The 24,544-nt window shown below is 40.0% G+C and overlaps 1 protein-coding gene across 3 annotated transcripts in view; it reads left to right on the top strand.

Annotated features, from left to right (window-relative positions):
• The window catches only part of PRKG1 (protein kinase cGMP-dependent 1), a 901,242-nt gene that overhangs the window by 350,849 nt on the left and 525,849 nt on the right, over positions 1-24,544 (top strand). For all 3 annotated transcript variants that reach the window (XM_073353692.1, XM_073353693.1, XM_073353691.1), the window contains one exon: positions 17,345-17,458. In XM_073353692.1, coding sequence (XP_073209793.1) covers positions 17,345-17,458 — 114 coding nt within the window. The remainder of the gene's footprint in view (positions 1-17,344; positions 17,459-24,544) is intronic.

Below are 24,544 nucleotides of genomic sequence, written 5' to 3'. Positions count from 1 at the left end.
AACTTTTTCCATTTAACCTAGCTACTGCCTTTCAGAAAGGTGGATTAACTACACTGATGAAAAAAACCCTTCCATCAATATAGGAAGCATCTGCACTGTGAGACTACAGCAGCATAGGAGCAAAGCCATAGCTGTAGTATAGATGTGATTCATTGGTTAAGCACTTTGTAATGGTTATGGTAAATTTACATCAATATAACAAAGATCAAAGTTTGACCCCACTGCAGCTATATGAGAGAAAGTCCCATTTAAAAATGGCCTAGATAATCCAGGAGTACTTGTGGCACCTTAGAGACTAACACATTTATTTGAGCATAAGCTTTTGTGGGCTACAGCCCACTTCATTAGATGCATGCAGTGGAAAATACAGTAGGACGATTCTATATACACAGAGAACATGAAACAATGGGTGTTACCCATGTTAGCTTGAAATTCAACCCATTTTCAAGTTAGCAATATGTCTGCAAAAATGCAGTGTTCTTCAGTCTTTTTTGTCTCAATTAAAATGTCACTTGCTTTGTTCATTGTTTTGCATTACCCAGATGTGAGTGGAAATTACACTTCAGATTTTCAAATTTCAAGCTGGATTGATTGACTTCATTATTTGGTCACAGAATCTCTTGGTATTTCTTCCAGTTTTCTGATTGGCTGGATCCACTCCATATGTTCAGAATATATTCTTCTCAGTGGAAGATAGTGCCAACCAGAAAAAAAAGAATCACAAGTGGATCAAATTAATTCTGTTATTTATACCTGTACTGCTCCATTTACTTTTTAGGAGATGAATTTGGTCTATTTTCTGTTTCTCTAACATTTAACATTTAAAATGATTTAACTATACAGGTTGGGAACTGAGTACTTTTTCCAGGATATGAAATTCTAATTAAACTATACATTTCTTGTATCATATTACAAGTGGAACAACCCCTGCAAATTTCTTTATTTGCTGTGGTATCAGAGCACTAGTATGTTTGTCTGTTTTATTGATTCCTGCCCTCCTGTAGGCTATTATCCTTTCTATCCTTCACTTACGCACTCTGGGAACAAATTCTTTGCACTATTGGCATTAAGCCTCATGTTTATTAGTGTATTGCTCTGTAAGGGAACACATGCCCCAGAAATGAATTGGAATTCTGTTCTGAACCAGAGGCATTCCTGACAAAATGAAAAGGCTCAGGAGGTGCCACAGCAGAGTGGGTCCTACATTCACAAAATCAGCCTCTTCTCCAAAAAGATGCAACTAGAAAAGAATTGTACTGGGACACTGAGGACCAAGCTTGGAAGCTACTTAAATAGCTTCTTGAGCACTGCTTCTCTCAAACCAGACAATTCTGCCTCTAGATCTGTGGGAGTTGATACCCCAAAATCTAGGTCCAATTTCCTAAACCCAACAAGGAGATCCCTTTTGTCAAGGAAGCACTTTCCAGAGATCGACCAGGGTTCAGGTTGCCCAGGAGGAAAATGAGGTGGAGGGAGGTGGTGTCTGCTGTTGCTGTTAAATTTGGAAAGGAGGCTTCTTCTTGTGTCAGTTCATCTGGAAATAGATGAACATGCTGCCATGGAGTCCATGAGGAACAGCAGGAGGCTATTGAGGATTGGAAAACCAATATTAATTGCTAAGAGATAGCTACAGATGGAGGTCAATCCACCTTATCCCAGTGCACTGCCAGTGACAGCATCTCTAGTTTTCAGGAAGCAGAGCAGCAGCTCCAGCAGCAAGATATACACTGAAATGTTGTTCTTACTTTTACATTTACTATGTCTTCAGAAGTGTTGTGATGCTAGCTGGCATACCTCTCCACCTGAAAACATCCAAATGTGGAATGCAATGTGTGACAGACCCAGAATGAAGGACACAAATATTTTATTCGTGCAGGAAACTTAAAATGACGTGGGGATTCATTTCATTAGCATTACTGATTGGTTTTTTTTATAGTCTTAATTTCAGGATTCTTTATTTCTTTTGTAAATTTTCAACAGTATAAATGAGGAGACACCAAATCTGGGTGGGGTGCAGGTAACTTTGGGACTAAAGTGAGAAATATTACTAAAATTGAGGTAGGCATGCTAATTGGGAGCAGTATGGAAAGACAAAACATGATAGTTTGTAGTCCTGTAACTGAATGTAGTGTATAGATCAAATTCAATGCTGCTTAGATTAATACCAGAGGAATTCTGCTCTTTGGGACAATGATAGTGTTCCACATGATGTTACTGCAGCAACTCGGCTCCATATGCATGTACATATACAGTACCTTTTTGTCTAAACGATGCCTGCTCTTCTGATCCTGCTGCTGGTAGTGTTTGATGCAGTGTGATGCTCTTGATCTCTGTGCCCTTCCTGCTTTGCCTAAATTCGATCATTCTCACTTTGTTCTTTTTGTTTAATGCCATACTGACAAAAATGCTGGTACTTGACTTATCAATGTTCTCTTTTGTTGAGAATATATGTGAAAAAGACAATTCATCTTACAGGTACTACATGCATGGGGCCAGATCCAATCGAGCAATGTTGAGGATATGGCACATTCAGTATCATCAGATCACAGATAACAGAGCAGCAAGAGCAGAATTTCTCTCATATTATGTGCAAGGGGTATAAATAAAGGGGAGAACAGAAGCAGTGAAGTGCAACGTCCAAGTATTGGAACAGGATAATGGTTAAGGTGACTGTTGACACTGGACTCACGGACAGGATTTATTTTTAAGTTAAAAAATCAAAAACCCATTGTAGTGATAGTAATTAGGTCCTCAATAAGTGGTAATGCTGGAATTTTAGTGGCAGAGTTGCCCTGGTTAGTTTTGATACCACATAGTATTTTGAAGTGTATAATGTTTGTAATGACCCAAGTATAAGAAGATGATTTACTGTATCTTCTCATGTTTTGGATTATATTACGTTTGTACATTTGCTTTCCACTTAAGTGTTGTTGTTGTTTTTTTAAGTTGGAGTTGTGGATCCCTTTTGAATCAGTACTTTTATTAAGCTTTTTGTTGTTTTTGACCTCTTCCCTATCATAGCCTGGGATCTAGTTTTTCCTGGGCAAAGGCTTGTGATAAAATCTGGCCTTTCTCCTGTCCTGTCCTCTAAAATACTTTGGGGGGAACCCAGGTCATAATTGAGGGAAGGAGTGTTGAGTGGTTAGAACACAGAATTGCCAACAAAGGGCTGGAGAATTAGTGCTGGCTCTGCTAGTAGCTTGTGTGACCTTGGACATTAAATTAACATCTGTGTGCTTTCATTTTCTCACCTATTGTAAATGGAGATGCTAGCATCACCCTACTCAATAGGTCTGTGAAGACTAATGTTTGTAAAGCTCTTGAAGACTCTGAGGTAAAGGTGCTATCAAAACAAAGAATATTACTTATATCATTAGCAGTTCACAAAGGTGTTAATATTCACTAGTGAAATTGTAGTTCCCAGAAATAAATGAAAGCATCTGAAATGAAAATGCTGAGTTCAGAAAGGCAAAATCTCTAAAATGTCTTAAATACCGTTGTTGCAAACAACAAATTTGCTAGTTTGTCCTTTCTCATTATTCCATACTGTAGATGTGTATGTGTAGATTGTGTAAATTAAACTGTACAAAGTCTTCTTTCCTAACACAGAGCCCATTCTTCTATTCAAGTTAATGGAAGTTTGGCTGTTGGTTTCAGTGGTTGAACCCATGTTATTACATGGATAGTGTACTGCCAGGATTCCTTCTAACTTATTCCTTTTAAAGAGCCTAGTCCTGCTAAATTCTTCCTGCTCCATCCATTTTGTTAGATGCTCAGGAGGCTGGCTCAGCACCTCTAAAATCAAGCTCATATTAGTGGCAGTGAAAAATAAGGTTGTGGTGTTAATTGATTATGAATTGAGCTTGTGAGGAACCAAAAAATTGTGGTTACAGTAGAACCTCAGAGCTACAGACACCTCAGGAATGGAGATTGTACGTAACTCTGAAATGTTTGTAACTCTGAACAAGACATTATGGGATGCTCCTCAAGGAGGACTGCTTGGAGCGGGGGCTCACATCTGTGCCTGCAAGCTTCAGCATCTTCACCTCCTACCTGGAAGTGGGGGTGTGCACAGTTGGTTCTAGCCCTTGGCTACAAGGGTGATGCGTGAGGCGCCCTTGGTCATCGCAGTGTCAGAGGTCATGCGGTGCAGGCTGTGGGCCTTTAAAACTGAGCTGCTCCTCCAGAGCACAGTGTACAGGCAGGAGCTTGGGAGCCAGCTCCAGCAGCAAATACTCCAGACCAGATTCCAGCAGGAGCTCAGGAAGTTTCTTTCCCAGGGAGAGAAGGGAATTGCACCTGTGGCTTACAGGACAGCTTCAGACCCCAGCATTACTCCTGCTGTGCCTGCTGGGGGGCTCACAGCTGTGTCTGTGAAACTCAGTGTCTTCACCTCCTACCTGTAAGTGGCTGCCCCCCCGTGTGGCGAGTTAGGGGTGGAAACAGGCAGCCCAGATGTGCCTACCTTTAAGATGCAATATAGGCACAGTACAGTATTTGCTGGTGGGGCAGGAGGTGTTTGGGTGTTTTTGTTTTTTTTCTTGGTCTCCACCGCTGCCTGATTGTTTACTTCTGGTTCCACATGGTATCCGGTTGATCTGTCAGTCCGTAACTCTGGTGTTTGTATCTTTGAGGTTCTACTATATTTCCAGGGAAAGTGTGAGACATTTTTGTAATAATAGGTGACAGACAAAAACTGTGTGTGTTAAAATCAATGTAAAATTAAATATAAAAACACCGAAACCCAAAGGTCAGTTTCATAAAAATGATAATGGGTAGAAAACTTTGTGTGAACTAATGAACAGATGGGATTCTCACTTGTTACAATTCAAACAACAAATTTTAATATATTTATAGAAAACAAACACTTTAAAGATAACTGTCACATGTAAATTTGGGAGATGCAAATATCCTTCTGGTTTTTGTATCACAAGAAGTCCTCCACAACTTCTTTCTAGTCAGCATTTTGGATTCATTCCTTAGATGGAATATGTCCTATGGTCATTTTTCATTGTTAATAAAACCAACAATTTTAGTTTGCATTTACGAACGTAAGAACAGCCATGCGGGGTCCATCTAGCCCAATATGCTGTCTTCCAACAGTGGCCAGTTCCAGGTGCATCAGAGGGAATGAACAGAACAAGTGATCCAAATGGGCAGGGAATCAAAACCATGTTCTGAAATGTCCCTTGCCTCTGTTTGTCAGAAACTGGGAATGGGAATGGATGGATAACTTGATGATTTAAATATTGTTTGAGTTGGTGGGTTTTTTAACAAATTTAAATTGTAACCTGTTAGAGATCCACAAAACTTGTCTGAGAACATCCAAAACACTGGTGATTGATTAGCGGTTCCCATGGGCACATACAAAAAACTGGATTTCGTCCCTCAAATATGCCGCTCCTTACAGCCACCTCACCTTTTAAATTCTGTATTTATCTATGTATCTGCTGGTTATATTACAAGATCAGTGTCAGTCTTTCAGTGAATAGAAAACTCGAGGCCAGTTTTCTATTGTTAAAATTCTCATTTGTTGTTTTTTCACTTTTGAATAGAGCTGAGTGAAATTTTTTTAAGTCACTGGCTTTTTATTTTGTAATGGACCTGAACCTGTTTTGAGCAAGTTCCTGCCTTCCCAGAGATTTCAGGAAGCCTTTGATTTTATGCTGAACTCTGCAATTTCTACTTAAAACTCAGAGTGGAATGTAGTTGGTACAAACACATACAAAACAAAATAATAGTGCTAATTTCTGTCATTCTCACCACCCATGAAGTGAAATCGGTGAATTTATCTTGACTCTGTTTCTGAATTCTAATGCATAAGGCAATGATTCATTCATTACCTCCTCCATTATCCATTTTGGTTTAAAAAATCAGCCCCTAAAAGGCAACTCTCCAACTTGCATATTGATAGAAAAGGCTAATTCGATAACAGAATCATGAAGATGGTTGTGGGATTCCCCCAAATCAACTGGGACCCTATTGAACCATTTAGTTTTTCAATCAGTAGTGCCTTCCAACTAAGGATTTCAAAGTACTTTGCAACAATTATCTAGTAGTCCTCACATTACCCTGAGGTAGAACAGCAGTACCTCTACTTTGTAGATGTGGAAACTGAGTTATAAAAGGTTAAGTGGCCAAGGTCACAAGGGAACTCTGTGGCAGAGCTGGGAATAGTGTTGTGGCTTATGACTAACTGTCATATTTTTACCATATATAATTATTACAGTATATCCTTCCTGGAGAATACACAACATACAAAAAGAGAAAACTGTCAAAATATTAAGGTTGCAAAGGAGTTAAGGCCCCAAACTCCAGCTTGTGCTTGAGTTAGGTGACCCAGGGTCATATGGCTGCATCAAGAAGGTGGAGCCTCTTATGAGATGGGCTGTCTGTTTACACAGAGATGAGACTGGGAGGGAAGAGGATGGTTTTCTTGCAGTAGGGCTCAAACTATCCTGGTGGAATGAGAGCAGCAGGGAGCAGAAAGAGCTGAGAAGCATAGTGGACCAGTGAGCACTCAGGTGGAGCCATGATACATGGTTGGGCCAAAAGAGGTGTCTGAGGGTTACTGGGTTCAGAGAAGAGCCAGGTGACAGCGGGAATGGGGATGGAACCTGTAACCTTGTCCAGCTAAACTTGATGTAGAAAAATAGAATGGGAATGTGTGCTGAAAGGAACATGTGAAGACTATCCGTGACTTGAATGGCTAACAGAGCTGTTTGTGGTGGAACCAAATGTCTCACTACAAGAAGAGGCATGTTGATCAAAAGTCCTGGGTCTGTGGGAGTTGTTTGGAGAGTTGGACTGGAAACTGAGGTGCAGACAGATGATTCAGTGGGTTATGCTGACTCTAGTAAAGTCCCGTTCAGAGCTTGAACTCTGTGTAGAATGTTGGAGCAATGGTGATGCATATGCTATGTTCTGTAATGATGGAGGGTGTTGGGAATATGCCCTAAACAAACCGATCCGTGGATACAACAAAACAGTTACCAGTTTTCAATAGCTTGTAACTTGTCCAAATCTGAACTGGCACCTATGAAGTCTTGATCCCAGGAGTATCTTCCTGCCAGACTTCAAGGGCCTTTGCAAGTCACAGAAACTTCAGGCTTTTTCAAAAAAGCTATTTTTGATGAAATTGTTAGGCAAGCAAACCCTAGCTTCTGCTGCTACCCCTTTAATAATATGGAGAAACATATCTGTAAGTTAGAATTGAACTGATAGTTTTCAAATGGGAAGAGAGAAGTGGAATACATACAGAATTTTAAAATATAAAATAAGGAGAAGGTTAAGTTCTAATCTCTTGGTACATCACTGCTACCAAGATCAGACTCTGGATGTATATTCCTAAGTATAAAAAAATGGGATTTGACATTGATTATAAACATAATCTGCTTTCTGAAGCAAGAGATCACATCTTGGACAGTATGACAGAATTCATAGTGCTTTCAAACAATGTAATCTCTTTAACCATTACGGAAAAAAATTGATGGCTTTATTTTCTCTGAAACCATTTATGAGCTGTAAACAGTCAGGCAAAGTCATTCACTTTGTAAATATTTGTCATTATCCTTTCTGCAGAGCACTCTGTGGAAATATCCATGCTGTAGCTCTGCAGAAACTCTGCAAAATCCTCTAATAATCCTGCAAAACTCTGCAAGGCTGTACCAAGTATGTACTTTCACATTCTGAATTTTTTTGGAGAAGCACTGGAAATTTTGACATCTATTAACTGATCAGGTGGAATAACAGTACAGTAAAAGCTGTGTTATCTCGCACTTTACCACCCAGAAAGCTCTAGAAACCAGCATTTCAGATATCCATTAGAAGTCGGGTTGGCACGGGGCTGGCTCCCTGCCTGGCTCTGTGTGGCTCCCCGGAAGTGGCGACATGTCCCTGCTACTCCTAGGTGGTGGAACACCCATGGGGGCTCCTTGCGCTGCCTCCACCTGCCCCAAGCGCTGGCTGTGGGTGGAAGCAGCGTGCAGAGCTGCCTGGCCACGTCTCTGCCTTGGAGTAGCCGACACGTCTCCAATTGCAGGGAGCCGTCCAAGGTGAGTGCCTCCCGGATCCGGCACCCCAAGCCTCCTCTCGCATCCAAACTCCCTCCCATAGACTGTGCCCCAGCCCTGATCCCCATCCCGCATTCGAACTCACTCCCTCCATTGGTAAGTATTACTCTTAGTTAACTGGAATTTTTGACTACCCAGCATCCCCCCATTCTCCCAACATGCCGGATAACAAAGCTTTTACTGTACATGGTCTCAAACCACTCCAACAGACTAGAATAAAATACATCTTGGAAATAAAGATTTTAATGCAGTTATTAAATGAAAAATTTCCAAAAGCTGTGTGCCTAAGGCGTAGACCATGAATACCAGGAGTGAAATTCTGGCCCATTTGAAATCAGTGGCAAGATCCACACATGTCAGTTAGCCTGGGACTTCACCATTGGTCTTCTATGCATTCTGCTGTGTTCTACTATACATTCTAACATTTCCACTCATCCCTCTTTATTATGTATGTTGATGAACACATTGTTTATTGGGTATTTGGCAGTGGATGATTTACAGGGCATAATCAGTGGCAAGTATTAATATCTGGTTTGAGTAACACAGTATCTTTAGACTTTCATTTCCCCTTTCACATTTACAGCATTGACATACAATTTATTTCCTGCTGTTATGTTAGGACCTGCAAAATTGTGCACCCGATGCTGTACTGATCCACAGTAACTGGAAAACAGCTTCCCAAGAGAATTCCATAGAGCCCTCCTAGGCGGCTGCAACTGTGTTGTGTGCTAATAACATGGGTGATGATGCTTGAGACTGCTGCTGATTATAGATTGGGGTTTCTTTTGTGGTGATGGTGAAAGATTTGGTCTCAGTATTGCAGGTTTATTCTGTTACCCAGGATTATTTACACATGTGGGATTGAGGCAGCTTTTGAAGAAAATGTGAGTCTATCCATCGTAGTTCTTCTAGTATTAAGCTACTTTTCTACAAAAGGGACATAGAAGAGATTGTTTTTCTCTTTTGGGCAGGTTGTTTCTAATCTTCTAAAGCTCTGCTCTGCAACCGCTCTTCTCTGCAATGGCAGCCTGGCTTCAGTGCATGATAGCAAATTTAAGTGAAATTAGATTTAACTGTTTTTATAATCTAAAGGAAAGACACATAGCAATTTGTTTGAGAAACTGCTGATGCTGCTCTCTGTGGTATTTACTGTACAATACATGGAGGAGTTATCACAAGAAAGGTCTGCCTTTGTCAATTCATTGCTTTCCTATAAACAAAACATGTGGTAAATGTGAACAGCATGTATAAACTTTTTCTGTCTTGGACTCGGTTTGGATCTTTAATTTCCTTCATTCTACATAATCCTAGATACATAATCTGGCACCATGCCATTATTCATTATTTTTTTTTTTCTTTTTGTACTTCCCTACAGAGAACAGCTGCCTTCAGGAGTCTGTCAGTAATGCATTAAAAGCAAAGCCAAGCCTCGGGGCTGCTGCACCTTTACGTAATTTCTGTTGTCAAGAAACAATGATATGCGTTGTTTTGTTTTTCTTAATTCAGATGACTCTAATAACAAAAGCTACCTGTAACAGTTTATCTTTTCCCGCCTATTTAATGTACACACTCAATGGTGGTATCTCATTGTTAATACAACCTACACAAAGCATGTAAAATACATGATTAAATGAATAACTTGACCCAAACTGTGATTTTTAAGGTGATTGTTTCTATACTTTTTCTCAAATATGAAGCTGAATTTTTCTTTGGGCTTGTTTACGCTGTCTGTTAGTGCATGGCAAGCCAAGGAATAACCGTACAGTACTCTAGCTTTTGCTGCACAGTAACTGCCTGCATGTACCCTGCTACCATGCATTAGAAGTTTTGTAGTTCACTTTGGCATATTGCTATTTCAAACAGATCATGGAGATAAGCCATTTCTTGCAATATTTGTTTTAGTTTTACGTCGCGTAGTTTATTTGAATAGCACAGAAGTAAATACACTCTGAGATTTTGATATGAGTTCCACCTTATCAATTGCACAGCAGTGAAACCACAAGACTGATTCGTAGTTTGAGGATTTATTACATAAATACACACATGTAAGCAGCCAGTATGCATGCACAGGAGTGATATACACAAAGATAGGCTATGTGTGCCTATCCTACGCTCTAACACTTTAGGAATAGATGTGTTTTTTACACAGTTTTTCTTGAATTTTTCAAAGTATCATGAAGGGCATGTTGGTTCTTCATTAAACACAGCCTCCACTATATTCAACTGTGGACCAGAAGTTGATATATTCAAGGGGTGTGTGTGTGTGTGTGTGATGCACAAATCTGTGCACACACGAGTGTGAATATGCTTGTTTGAGATGGCCATTTGACTCATGCATGACTCAGTGGAGGCCACTGATTTAATGTAAGCAAAAAAGTATTACATTCATGTAAAGTCAAAATTGGCAGAGGTGATTACATCTCATTTGTTTGTTTATTGTTATTGTTTGAGAACAATCAAACATGAATTCTAAATACCAAACTTAGGTGCAACAAAAAACAAAACAATTCAGTAGGGTACTTAAGCGAGTGCCTAACTTTAAACATGTGAGTAGCTCCATTGATGTTAATGAGATTACTCTCATGATTTAAGTTAGGCATGGGCTAAGCACCTTACTGTATCAGTGCCTTGGAAAATGTCCGTGTACTGTACGTAATACAAAAATAATCTGAAATAATAGAAATAAAATAGCATTTATTCTCACATAAAAAGTTTGCTTTAAAAAGATAGGGTTGAAATTACATTTAATTGGAATCCAACTCATACACCAATTATCCAAAATAACACTTTTGGTAGAAAAATTGTACACCTTTAAAAATCACCCAAACATTAAAGTCTGAAAAAGAACAGATTCCCCCTTCATTGCTCACTATAAACCTCATTCAATTTATACTGTCCACCCCAATTGAACATCAACCACTCCATGCACACATTTTATTCCATAATAGAAATATTTGGTTGATGTTTAGTGTTGAATTATTTGTTAACTATCTAAAAAGGAAATGGTACATTAAGTTATGTCAGAGTTCTATATGTTTTCTCGTAGTGTGAGATGCTGATAGAACAGAATAATAATATGGATAGTATTGGAATGATTGTTCTGCTTGTTCTGAAATGTGTGTGTTTATAGGGTGGCTTAGGTTTATGTAAATGTATGTAGATTTTGTATTCTTGAAGTAGATGCAGCCATGTATTCCATTTATTTGCTGGTGCACAGAGCACACGGGAGTTGCCTAACAGCATCCCTATAAGGCCAGTACTGCCCAGACTCACTCATTTCTTTCTCACCACCCATGGTGAGAGTTCATACTCTGTGTGGTGTTTTCACCTCACGCTTTTGGTCGTTTTCTGATAATTTTTTTTCATGTATATAGTACTTAGTACCTTATGTAAAACTTTGTGTTTAATATAGTATTAGAGTAATTGACTGCCCTGTGCGATGCCCTCATTGTGAGTTGGGAGTGGGGGAGGCAATGAGGGCATCACAATGAGGTGCTTCTTGTCTCAGTGAAGGATGCATTAAAGACCTGTGCTCCATCTGCAAGTCGTTCACAAAGAGGACTTGTGAGATACTTGTGGCTGAAGCAGCACCTTCTTGAGCAGGCTATGAGACCTCCTTTGGCACCAAGGCCTTTGTCTGATCTGCAGTTGACTTCAAATCCAGCAAGTGATGTTGCTCTACATTTAGGCTATGGTGTTTTCCCCAAAGAAGATGGCAAGAAAGAAGTCCCATAAAACAAAATTGGGACCATTTCAGGGCTCAGGAAGACTCCTCCTCATTTACTAAGAGGAGCGCTGGTTGGCATAGTACACCATCTGGCGCATAGGATGGAGCAGATCTGTCCAACCACTTCCTAGTATTGTGCCTGTACTCTCAACTCCATTACCAGCCAGGAGGTGTTCATTGAGTCTGGTACTGATGATGCCAGTGCCAATTATTTCCACATTGACAGCATACCAGGAGGCATCAGACCTGCCTTCAATCTGAGCCTGCAGGGTTTATAGGTGCAGCCACGCTTCAACCCTCCATCTGACATCCTTCTGATGCTTGCTTACCTGAGACCTGTGAAGCTCAGCCCCAGTTTGAGGGTCTGCAGCTGAAATCCTTTTTGCCAGTCCCAGAGCAGCTGATTGGCCTGCTGGCCCTCCTTAAGCCAGTAGCAGGAAAAGGTAGCTGTCTGAACAAATTGACTCCACTCTGTTCTGGACTCTGTGCCCTGTTCTGCTCTCCTGTCTTGATTTCCTGGCATCTGATTTTTGGTTCTGACCCTCCAGTTTGTCTCCTGACTCTGACCTCCTGCTATCCTGACCCCGCTGACTCCTGTTCAGGAAAGGGGTTGGAATGGGGGCTGAGAAGGGGTGGGAAGAGGTGCGGCAGGGGTGGGGCCTCACGGAAGGGGTGGAGTGGGGGCGGGGACAGTCAGTGGTGTGGCCCTCGGGCCAATGTACTAGTCCTCATGTGGCCCTCATGGTCATTTGAGTTTGAGACCCCTGATATAAATCCACACTTAATGACAAAAAGTCCAAGAGGATGGACTTGATGGCAAGAAAGATTTATACCTCTTCTTCCCTGCAGATGTGCTTTGTGAACCAGCAGGTATTGCATTCTACATAGGACTTTGTTAATTGGGTGGCCATATCTAAACTTGTGGATAAGTTGCCAGAAGCCTCAGCGAAGAGTTTAGGGAATTAATTTTACAAGGCTTATATGATGGCCAAGACCTCATTGCATGGGTTCTGGATGTGGCGGATGCCTCATCCAGAATTAAGAATTGGTTGTGACAATGAGGAGGGCCTCATTGCTGTAGTATTTAGGCATTGCTCCCAAAGTGCAGCAGACAACTGAAGATTTACTTTTTGATGGACGAGTTTTGTGTTCAGAAAAAAAAGATGAAACACTGCACTCTTTTAGAGACTCCTGAGCTACTTTGTGTTCTTTGGGAGTATATACCCCAGCTGTGAAGAAACGCCACGAATAGGAGCAACCGCAGCAATACTGCTTGCAGAATTTCTTTGGACAGTCCTCCCCTCCTGTAAGGCAGTGGGGCTACTCCAGGAATGGCCACAGATGCCAGAGGAGAATGTCCTCTGGTTCTGGGTTTAACCAGCTGGCCTCCCCCATCCCCCCCACACCCCATCCACTGGCATTCAGGAAGGGCCCATTTTGACTCGTGTCCTGGACAGGAGTGGTGACCTCTCCTTCTCTGTCCCTTCTTGGGGGACTGGCTGGCTCATTTTTGCTTGGGACTCAATTACCATGAACAATCTGGATTCTAAGCACCGCCAGATTGGGTTATGCCATACAGTTCCTCTCCATCCGTCCTCTCTACCCCTCCATACCCCATTCCTCTTCGGGGACACCTCTTACAAGATTCTGCTTCTCAAGCAGGTTCAGTCTCCAGTGACATTGGGGGCTGTAGAGAAGGTTCGCCTTCAGCATTGGGGATGGGAGTTCTACTCCTGGTATTTCCTGATCCCAAAGCCCAGGGGAGGGATAAGAACTATCCTTGATCTCCGTGATTTCAACAAATACATCAGATACATCACCCTAACAACTATCCTCCTTAGCTTTAAATCATGGCGACTAGTTTGCTGCCCTGGACCTTCAGGATGCTTATTTCCACGTAGCAATCCTTCTTAGTTTCAGGCAGTTACTCATGCTCGTCACGGCTGGCCAGCACTAGCAGGACACTTTGCAGCCTTTCAGTCTGTCTTGCACCTCCTGGATTTTATCAAGTGTATGATTATGATAACAGCATACCTCAGGAAGAGGGGAATTCATATCTTCCTGCATCTGGATGAGGGAAAAGTCCAGAGAAGAAGTCCTCTGTCATGTTCAGTTCACGCTATGCCTACTTGATCATCTAGGCCTAAACAGTGGGAAGTCAGCACTGGTTCCAACTCAAAGAATTGAGTTAATTGTGACCCTGCTAAACTTAAGCTCAAGAGCATTTCTACTGGCTGAGCAATTCCAGTCAATTTGCCACCTGTGTCTGGAGCTGCAGTCTTAACCCTACACCACAGCTGGGTAGGCCATATGATTGTGTGAACACAAGTAGTCCAATATGCCAGGCTGTGCCGGCATCCTCTTCAGATGTGGCTAAAGTCAGTCTATCATCTGATTCGTCATCCCTTACACAGGTCCAACTTCCCTGCCAGTCCTGGACTCCCTACTGTGACAGACAATTTACAATGTATGCGAGGGCATTCCTTTCAGTCAGTTCCCACCAGCCAGGACTATGGTCACCGATGGCTCCTTACTAGGTGAGGGACAGAATCTGGGATCTCTGACAGTTCAAGGCCTGTGGTCAGAACAGATCTTTGAGCTTCATGCCATCTAGAATGCTTGTTAGATCTTTGATGATCACAGCAGGAACTTAGTTTTCATACTCTCCGACAATACCACTGTAGTGTGTTATGTGAACAGACCAGGGGGAGTAGACGCCAGTGTGCTGCAACAAGAAGCAATCAGGACTTCCTTTCTTGTTTCAGGGAAAATATTATCTCTTGGCTAATCATTTACTGGGGAATCAGAATCACCTGGAGGTTCACCTCAGCAGAAATTTCCACCTGAATCACTAGTGGTCTCTGAAGCCCCATGTCCTGCAGACCATTTTTCAGTTTGGGGAATCCTGATGATTGACCTGTTCCCCATGAGAGATGACAAGAAAGGCTGTTGTTTTGCTCCTGAAGAGTTCTCAGTCCAAGCTCCTTGACTGATGCTTTTCGCTTGAGCTGAGAATCAGCACTACTGTATGGTTTCCCCTCCCATTCTGATCATCCCACAGGCATTTCTCAAGTTGAACTTGCTCTTTGTCATTGCTCCATCATGGCTCAGGCAATGTTGGTTCTCCAGTTCCTCATGTTATCAGTTCAGCTCCTGTATCCCTTCCTCTTTTACCCCAACTTCCCGATTCACTGTCCCAGTCAGGTTTTGCATTCAGCTCTCTGCAATCTCACAATGTGGAAGCTGCATGGTTTGATGAGGAAGAGTTTCTGAACATCATTCCTATCTGGCAAATCTTGCTTAATAATAGGGTGCTCTTATTGGGCCTGATCGCAAGTTACCTTGGCCTGTTATTACCGAATAGTCCGGGTGGAGCTAGTAGTGAGCTGTCTTTGACTGGCCGGGCTGGCTTGCAGCCACTCCAACTGAATAAAGAAGTGAAGAGATAAGCAAGGCCCAAGAGTGTTAAGTGTGGGAATAGAAAGCAATAGTGTTTCCTGCCAGAGCCTGCTTGTGGATGTGTATGCCCCCGAGAAAGAGGTGATGATAAAAATGGCTATGAGAATTGCTTTAGACGAACAGTCTCACCTGCGGACCTTGGCCATGTGGGTGCCCAGGAACTCCCCATGCTGGAGCAGTGCCTGCTATGAGCCCTCAAGGACAAGCTGGAGGGTCCAGGATTGTCTGTAGCAGAAGGGGCATAAGCATTGATTCTTGCTTGCCTGCTTGCGTGCTGGAAAGCATGTATTTAGTAACGCGTGAAGGCTGGGTAGCTTATTGTATTTTGGCAATAAAACCGGTTATACTTACATCTGGTGTGGCTTCATTGAGTGTATCCGAGCCCCCTTTTGGCATGGCAGCTCTTGATCACAGCAGCCTATTTAGCCAAGTGGAAGTGGTTCTCAAAGATGGGCAGTGTAGTTTTTGTGAAAAGAGACCATTAAGATCATCTGGTCTGACCTTCTGCAAAACACAGACCAGATTATTTTATTCAGTAGTTCATGAGTGATGAAGAGTTGAATGGCAATATGGAATTGTCTATTCATTCATAGAGTTTAAGGCCCGCAGGGACCACTAGATCATCTAGACTGACCTCCTATATATATCGCAGGCCACCACCACCACCCAGCATCTGAGCACTTAACCCAACAACCAAAATTAGACCAAAGTATTATGACCTATAGAAGAGTAGACTATTATGTGTCACAGGCAGAGAATGGGAGGGAGCAAGGTGCACCAATGCCTGAGGCCCCCACAAAGGCAGGGAGATGATTAAGTGAACTACCCAGATAAGCTGGGCAATAATAATTTCCTCATTATTTTTTAAAGGTTTAGAAGTTTTGTAAACTGTATAATATTTTTGCAAGGGTACTATATATTGATTCCCATAAAATTCACATTCAACCTTAACTGTGTTTTAATGACCGGGTGGGGGGAATGGGATGTAACTTCTCATATAAATTATAGTTCATGATGCCACTCATGCCTGTTGCACCAGAATTTTCATGATGCATATGAAATTTCACTAATTCTTGCCAGCAGACATTCTGTAGAAAGGTTTTTGCCTTTTTGTGGAATTGGCGGAAGAAAGCTACATTTGTAGAACCCTACTCCAGAAAGAGAGCAATAGTTAAGGGGTGTGTGTGTGTGTGTGAGTGTGTAGGTGGTGTTGGGGTTTTTGGTTGGTTGCGTCTTTTTTTCTTCATTATTCACTCCTGTCTTGTTTCCCTTTCTTGTGAGCTTTTGTCTCACTATAAATGGCAACACTGGGCATAATAACCCATGCATTCCCCCCACATTTTACTATACTTACTTTTCATGTTGTCCCTTATGAATCGTACTTCAACACTATTTTTAAACCAGTATGCATATAGTAGGTGATGTGGCTGTTTTCTTTCAATTTTCCTCCTCTGGCAGTCTTTTCTCAGTAATTATTTGAAGAATATAAATTGGCACTGACCTCCTTTCTTTCTCCGCAGCCCTTTCTTTTAAATACTCCGTATAGTTCTACTATATGAGTACTGTTGGTAAGCAGATAAAGCAGACTTGTCCGAGAAAGAAAAGATACTCTAAAATGTGAATTAAATAATGACCATGAGTCAAAGTAATTTTCCTTTTGATGATAGCTGCCTTATTCATGGATGAATGTTTCCAAGGATTACTTTTTCTGTTAAAATAGAGCAAAATTAGTCAATATGTTTTTCATGTATGATGTTAAACGTGAATCTCCTGATTTTTAATACAAAACATCTGAGAGAATTTCACTTGAAAGGCTTACGTAAAATAAACTACATGTTGTTCTAGTATGCCATTAAGCTTTTGTCTCATTAAGAAACTTCAATAATCAATACCTCTTTATAAGCTTTATTTATAAAATAATTGTTTCTAAGGATTATGATATAATTCCCTTTCTGTAACATACTTTTAAATTAGTTTTAGAATTAAAGGATTCTGGTACTCTCAATTCCATTTTATCTAGAACAAATTTTCAGAACATAGCTGAGAAAGAAGCTTGCAACTTAAAATGGTATTTTTTCCCCCACAGATGGAAAGGTTGAAGTGACAAAAGAAGGCGTGAAACTGTGTACCATGGGACCTGGCAAAGTATTTGGGGAGCTAGCCATCCTTTACAATTGTACCCGGACAGCAACCGTCAAAAGTAAGACAATTTTAGAATTTAAAAGCTTCTGAATATTTACACAGCTATTAATGTTTGACTTGAGTACGCTTAGATCAGTTATCAGTTTCATAGGGGGTTCTTGACTGAAAAACATTATTAAAATATTTCAGTTTTATTAATTCAGTCCCCTTTCTCCAAATTTTGGATATTGTAGCACGAATATGTTGTACCCTGGTATGTGTTTCATTCTTTGCATTTCAGCAGAGTTGAGGTTTTCTTTGCTGAAAGGACTTCATAAAAAAGAAAAGCCAAGTTTCTAACTTCTTAAGTTGTGTTGTATCTGCAATACATTTTCCTCCACTCAAGCTCTTTAAACTCATGAAAATGAAAGAATATTTTCCCATATGAAACAAAAGGAACTTCAGTAACCAAGTTGTCACCAAAGTATAATGAATTCTCCCTCTTCTGTATGTTGGAGAGGCTGATGGCAGCTAATAGATATAAACTGTTTTGGCATCGTCCACTTTATCATTCCATTGTTTCACTTTCTAGTTCTGCTAGAAAAGTCCAACAACGAGCTTCACTGACAGTGATTTCATTTGTTTGGTTTGAACCCCCTGATGAAGCTGCTTATTTTATGCATTAATTTAAGTCTTTTTATGATGATTATTGAGTGCACTATGAGTTTGAAGAAGAAAGGAAGAAAATGTCTCACTTGTGCATGACATTCAGCTCCAACTTTGTTCTAGTAGAAACATCCCAGATTTGTGTTGTGACTTACGTTAGCTCATACAAAAGTGCAGCCTGTGGCTAATTCAGTGCCTTTTCTTGCTACATTCTGAGGGTTAAGCAGGGGCCCCAAGGATCAGAAGTTTGATAATGAAGAGTCTGGCTAGGAGGGCAAAGACTGAGATAATCATACCATATGACTTCAGGTCTTGAAAACGTGGGTAGTTCTCTTTCTAAGGTTACCATAGGATTTAGTATCTCCATAGTCTCCCATTGCACTCCAGACCTCCCATTGCACTCCAAGACACATTCTCAGCCAACACACCACAGTGTGGAGCCAAACGTGGCTTTGGTATTGATATGGACACAGAATGGCATGTTCCTGTCTTTATTTTCCCCACTCCATGGCGACCTATTATATGATGAGGATGCTGGAACTTCAAATGTGGTTGCACCAGATAAGAAAATGTCCAGTAGCTTACAGGTTTAGCCTTCAGAAAGAATTCTATAAGAATTGGAGATACGTATTTTTCTGGACAGGTCAATTTCAACTCTATGAAATAGCTAGTTAATGTATATTGGAATGCCCCTGATTCTAAAAGTCCTTTTTTTGCAACACAAGCTGACAAGCAACTGGATGGTGCTCATCCCCATGTTAAATTCAGTTGCCATTTTCCATTGTTCCTCTGTAAAACAATGTGTTCTATGAACATGCTGTGCAAAAATGTGTTGAGAGGCGTGAGGGAAATTTTTGCCTCATACATGAGAACTTTTTAAAAAATATGTGTCATGTAAAATGAGATTACAAGAGGTCATTCAGACTTGTGTTCACACATTCAGAACCAGGGATGGTAAAATACACTGACAGCCCTTTCTGATCTTGAAAATAAGAGGATGGTGATGACCTGTGAAATATAGACTCACAAGGTTTCTATAAGAAATAACAAATAAAGAATACTTTTGTTTTAAAGACTATCTTAAGGCAGTGGTGGTAGATAGGTAATTGGAAGAGTATGGAAGAAAAAGGTAATATAAAAACCAATGAGACATGTCAGACTCTATGTGGAAGAAAAAAAAATTGAAAATCCCCAGCCTAAAAAAAAAAGCAGAATTATGGCAGAAATAACAGAAAGGTAAAGGTAGTTAAATGTCCTGGAAAACCAAAGCTCTTCACAGTCACAGACAGTGTGGCCCAAGTGATATGTCATTGCAAGAGAATGGGAATGAGAAGAAGACAATGAATTTCTAAAATAGAAAATAAGGAGATAGTTGTTTGTTTGTTATCATTAATGTTGACTTTTGTATGCTGTTCATTTCCAGCCAGCAAATGAACAGACAAAAAAACAGTAACTGTATTGCTAGTCATTGTTCGTTTTATTATACTTATTATTTCTCACTCTTTCCTTTCTCATTAGCCTTCTTCTAAACTGTTGATTGGTGCCTACTTGTAACTGCATCTTTCTTTGCTTATTAAATTAGGGGCACTAGTAAAGTTGGTCCTATTGCCACCCTGAAAGACCTTTTCCTTAAGAAAGAAGTTGGAAGCATTATTATTAAGCATTCTCTTGCTTTCCCACTGGCATATTAAAATGGTAGTAATTATGCACCTTCTTCTGTAGGCAGCTGTTGTGAATGTAATCTCATTTAGAATGCTAACAAGTGACTTTAATGCAATTTCTCTCTCTCATTATTGCACTAGTAAGTGAGTAGCAGTCATGACTATAATCAGCTCTATATCCTTTCAAGTCTAGTGACATGTGAGGTCACCATTTGACTTTTTTGGAGCCATTTTGGCTAGACCTACATGTATATATCCACGATTTTTAGGTGCATGGAACAGTTTAGGAGACATTATTGACTAATAAAGTTAAATTATAACAATAACCACTGACAATCTTATTAAAATATCTGTGGGTTTTTTATTTTTTCTGTGTTTAAACAATAAGTAAACATACTTGTTAAAACTCTAGAAAGTTAAGTGCTAGTAAAAATGATAAGTCTGAGGGGAATGATTCAGCTGAAACAAGTACCTTGGAGAGTAAGTTGCTAATCCTTTATTTGAGGAAGTAGGTTGACTAAATAACTGTGATGAAAGTAAACATTCATCTGATTTTACTGATGGTGATTATAAAATATACCAAGGGACATATTTTGTCTTTTATGAAAAAAAGTTAAAAGAAAAAAATTCTGTTGTAAACCACTGTCTCCATGCCTCTCCCTCCTCCTATTCAGGACCTCAAACTTAACCATGAGAAGATTAAATTTGGCAATCCCAACCATACCAGAAATAACTACTTATAAAGTTTGTAAAAGCAAATTTTAATAAAAGGTACAACACTTTAAATACACTCACACATGAATGTGATGAATGAACCTGTCTTACTGATGAAAGGTGTTCCGCGGCTGGTTAAAATAGGGAAATAAACAGATTTAAGTCTCTTGTGATCAACTGGTGAATGCAATTCTTTTTTTCATCACTTCCAATTAAAAGTAACTTGACATGCGATATAAAAGAAAGAAATTGTGATGAAAATGTTCAAGGCTCTGACAACTAAATATAGGCATTCCTTCAGCAACAACCAAAATCTGCTGATTTCCTAGCTAGATAGAGAATTGCAGGGAGCTCTCACAGAAGAGGCCTGTCATTTTGTCTTGCCATGGCCCAGGCTTAAATTATAAAGACAGATGAGACTACTATGATCATCTAGTCTGACCTTCTGTATACCACAGGTGATAGGACTTCCCAGAATGAATTTGTTTGTACTACAGCATATCTTTTGGGAAAAAAAACCAGCCATTTAGATTCTCCATTACTGGATACGTTTATCACAATGCTTGGTAAGCTATTCCAATGGTTAGGTATCCTCATTGTTAAAAATTTACTCTTTACTTTTAGTCTGAATTTGTCTAGCTTCAATTTTCAGCCACTGGAACTTGTTATACTTAAGTGTGGTGGAATGAAGGGTCATCTATGCTCAGATATTTTTGTTCTTTATGTAGGTCTGTGATCAAGCCACCCCTTAACCTTCTCTTTGTTTAGATAGACTCAAGCAGCTCAACTTGTTTATAACAATAATGCATATTTTCTATTCCTTTAATAATTCTCGTGGGTCTTCTTTGAAACCTCTCCAATTTGTCAGCATCCTTCTTGAATTATGAGCACCAGAACTGGACACAGTATTCCATTGATGGCCATGCCAGTGCCAAATATAGAGGTAATATAACCTTCGTAATCAAGATTCTTCTATTTATACATCCAAGGATTGCATTAGCTCTTTTGGCTATGGATTTGCACTGGGAGTACATGTTCAACTGATTATCCACCAAGAGCCCCAAGTCCTTTTCAGAGCCACTGTTTTCCGTGACAGAGTTCCACCATCCTGCAAACCTACATTGTTTGTTTGTTCTTAGATATGACTTTATTTAACCATATAAAAACACACATTGTTTCCTTGCATCCAGGTTACTGAGCAACCTGGAAAGCCCTATATCAGAGACCTATCCTCTTTATTATTTACTATTCCTGCAATCTTTGTGCCATCTGCAACATTTATCATAAATGGTTTTGTTTTCTTCCAGTTCATTAATAAAAATATTAAATAACATAAGGCTAAGAACCAGTCCCTGTATGACACTGCTAGAAACACCTAATCAGTGCTGCTAAGTAAACATCAGATTGAATGAAGGTGTGATTCACTGGGAAAATAGTCCTAAGCAGGGTTTGAAGTTCCCTGGGGTGCTGATGAGATTTCCTGATCATTCCTGCCTGGTTATTCAGTTCCCTCATGAAGTCTGAAGCAAGAAGAAATTAATCCCTTTCTTCCTTGTGCTCAGTATTACCAATTTCCAAGCTGTCTGATGAATGCTTCTACCCCATTATGCATGAACCGATCATTCACATTCTGTCCTGAGAGAACAGCTCCACTCGTTAGATGTCATCAAGGTAAGCTAAGCATGCCACCCAAGATAAATTATTGAAGGTTTTAGAAAGGGTTGATAGCTGATCATTCAGAGAAACCAGCACGTGTACTCTGAATTCAGAGTGTCAAACTGGTACTTCATCTAATAAGTGCCACCTCACATTAGTATTACAGGAGTTGCAGCTGCAGGAAACTCATGCCATTGCAGAGCAATTTAAACTGTCCAGAATTCATTGGATGACCTTTATTGAAGCTCACTAGTAGCACACATTTTTAAACACTTTCTTAGAAGCACAAGCCTGATGGTCTATGAAACAGTGAAACTATGAGACATAGGTACAATGTTTGAGATCTGTGTAATAAGGATTTTGTTCTTACTTGTTGCATTGGCACCATGCATGGGCACTGCACCACATCACTCCGGCTGAAAGTGAGAATCTTTGACTACTCCATGAAATGTCCTGAATCTGCATTCACCTCTTGTGTGTCCTAGCATAAAAGAGGATGTTGTCTTCAGTAGAAACACCAGAAATATACCTTACAAGGGCAGGCTTAGCACCAGAGCCTTCAGTTGACTGACTTATCAAGATAATTTGCTGAAAAGTCACTTTTCCTGAGAATTGAAAGCTGTTGTTCTTAGACAATCTTGGTCATCTTATTAATAAGACATGAAAGTATAATCAGCAACGTAAGTGTTTTCAGTTTGGTAGATATTTTATGCCTCCGATAGCTTTTAAAGTCATATCTATTGTGCAGGAAAGGATAAGAGCTTTTGAGAGGTGTACATCTTACGTTGCAAGCTATTTGTAGAGATACCGGCTCAGTTGCCTGAAATATATATGAATATTGACATTTCCAATTTGAGAAATCTAGTCTTTTTTTTTTTTCTCCAATGTTTTCCATGACTGATGTTTGGTCTCTAAATATCACAATATCTTTGAAGGTTTCCTACTCTTGGCATCCAGCAGTTCAGAACACACTATGGTTTCAAATCAATTGTTGTATAATCAGTTTTCATTATATTTCAGCATTTTTCTTTTTTTTCCTTTGAGCTGGCATTGGGACAAGTTGCCACTGTCCTTTTCACAAAATGTCCTACCTTCTTTGAATGAGAATAAAGTTCCAACAAATATTCAATTGCATATGCAATGCAGTCATATAATGCTCAACAGCACCTTGGGGCCTCATGTGTTGATATGTCACAAAATGTGAACAATCTTGTCATGTTTCTTTGTATGGATACTTCCACTTTGATTTTGTCCATAATAATGTTATTAATGGGGCTACATTCTGTGTTAGTCTACACTGATCCATTAGCGAGGATTCTCAGTTTACAATATAATGGCCTTAAAGGGGTAAACCATTACAGAGCTTATATATCTCTTTAAAAAGAGCTTAAGATGCATTGAATTTATATTTTTTTGCAGGCAATCTGGGACACTACTTACCCTACACATTTTAGTCGCAACCAACATATTGGGAAAATCTAATCTAAGGGAACTACTACAGATATTTCTTTATTCAATTAATATTTAGCACAATATTGTGAAAGTTTAAAGGAGGGTAGGTTTTAGTCTTAAGGATGAGAGAAGAAATAGGGTCTTTTGCACTCCACCAGCATAAGCTGGCTGTAGTGGTAATTTAACCAATGTAAGGGTGAACTGCCTTTTGGTGGCACAGAGCTAGAACAGGGGCTCTTATAAAACTCAATATCCATGTTTCCAGTGAAGCAGAGAAAAGGGAGTTTAATCAAGATATCCTGTGCTATTCTAAGCCTCAGATGCAATATTGGTCCCTTGTAGCTGTTGTAGCCAAACGTAACTTACAGCATCGTAGAATAGCTCAAAAATGATGAAGGAGTAATGGCCGGCACAGAGCACCATCAGAATCCAGGGAGTGCTATGGAGAGACTTAAGCTATTTTTGACCATCACCCTAAGACTTATGTTCTATACAGAGGATCTGGCCTATTGAATTCAATGTACCAAGATCATTTTGACTTCAGAGGAGATGTTGGCCAAATTAGACCATTTTATTGGGAAAAAAATCATTTGTTCTCACAACCTAAGGTGCAAAATTTAAGTTAGAAATTAGGTGAGGAAGCAATGATACCATAAACTCTTCCTAAAGAAAAGGAAATTATGCCAAAAATTTTAAAATAGGAGTGTGAACAAGCTCCTATATCCATACTTAAGTGCCTAAAGTATTAGTGTCCAGATTGAAGTTTTGATACCCAACAGCTCCTATTGACCTCAATGGGTACTGCTGAGTGCTTGGCATTTTTGAAAATCTGGCCATTTATTTAGATACCTAAATATGATTTTGGAAGCCTAATTTTAGCGTCATAATTTTGAAATTTTTCTTTTGGTTTGCAAATACTAGAGCAAAAAGAGGATGTGGAGAGTCCCCTTTATATGTCTCCAAGTGTGTCATTATCATGGTTTTTCTCAAGTACTTTGCTGGCCCATAATTTCAGT

Source organism: Lepidochelys kempii, chromosome 7 (genome assembly GCF_965140265.1).
Source record: "Lepidochelys kempii isolate rLepKem1 chromosome 7, rLepKem1.hap2, whole genome shotgun sequence".
Taxonomy (NCBI): domain Eukaryota; kingdom Metazoa; phylum Chordata; order Testudines; family Cheloniidae; genus Lepidochelys; species Lepidochelys kempii.
Note: the sequence above shows the minus strand (reverse complement) of the source record. Positions and strands in the feature narration are given on the sequence as shown.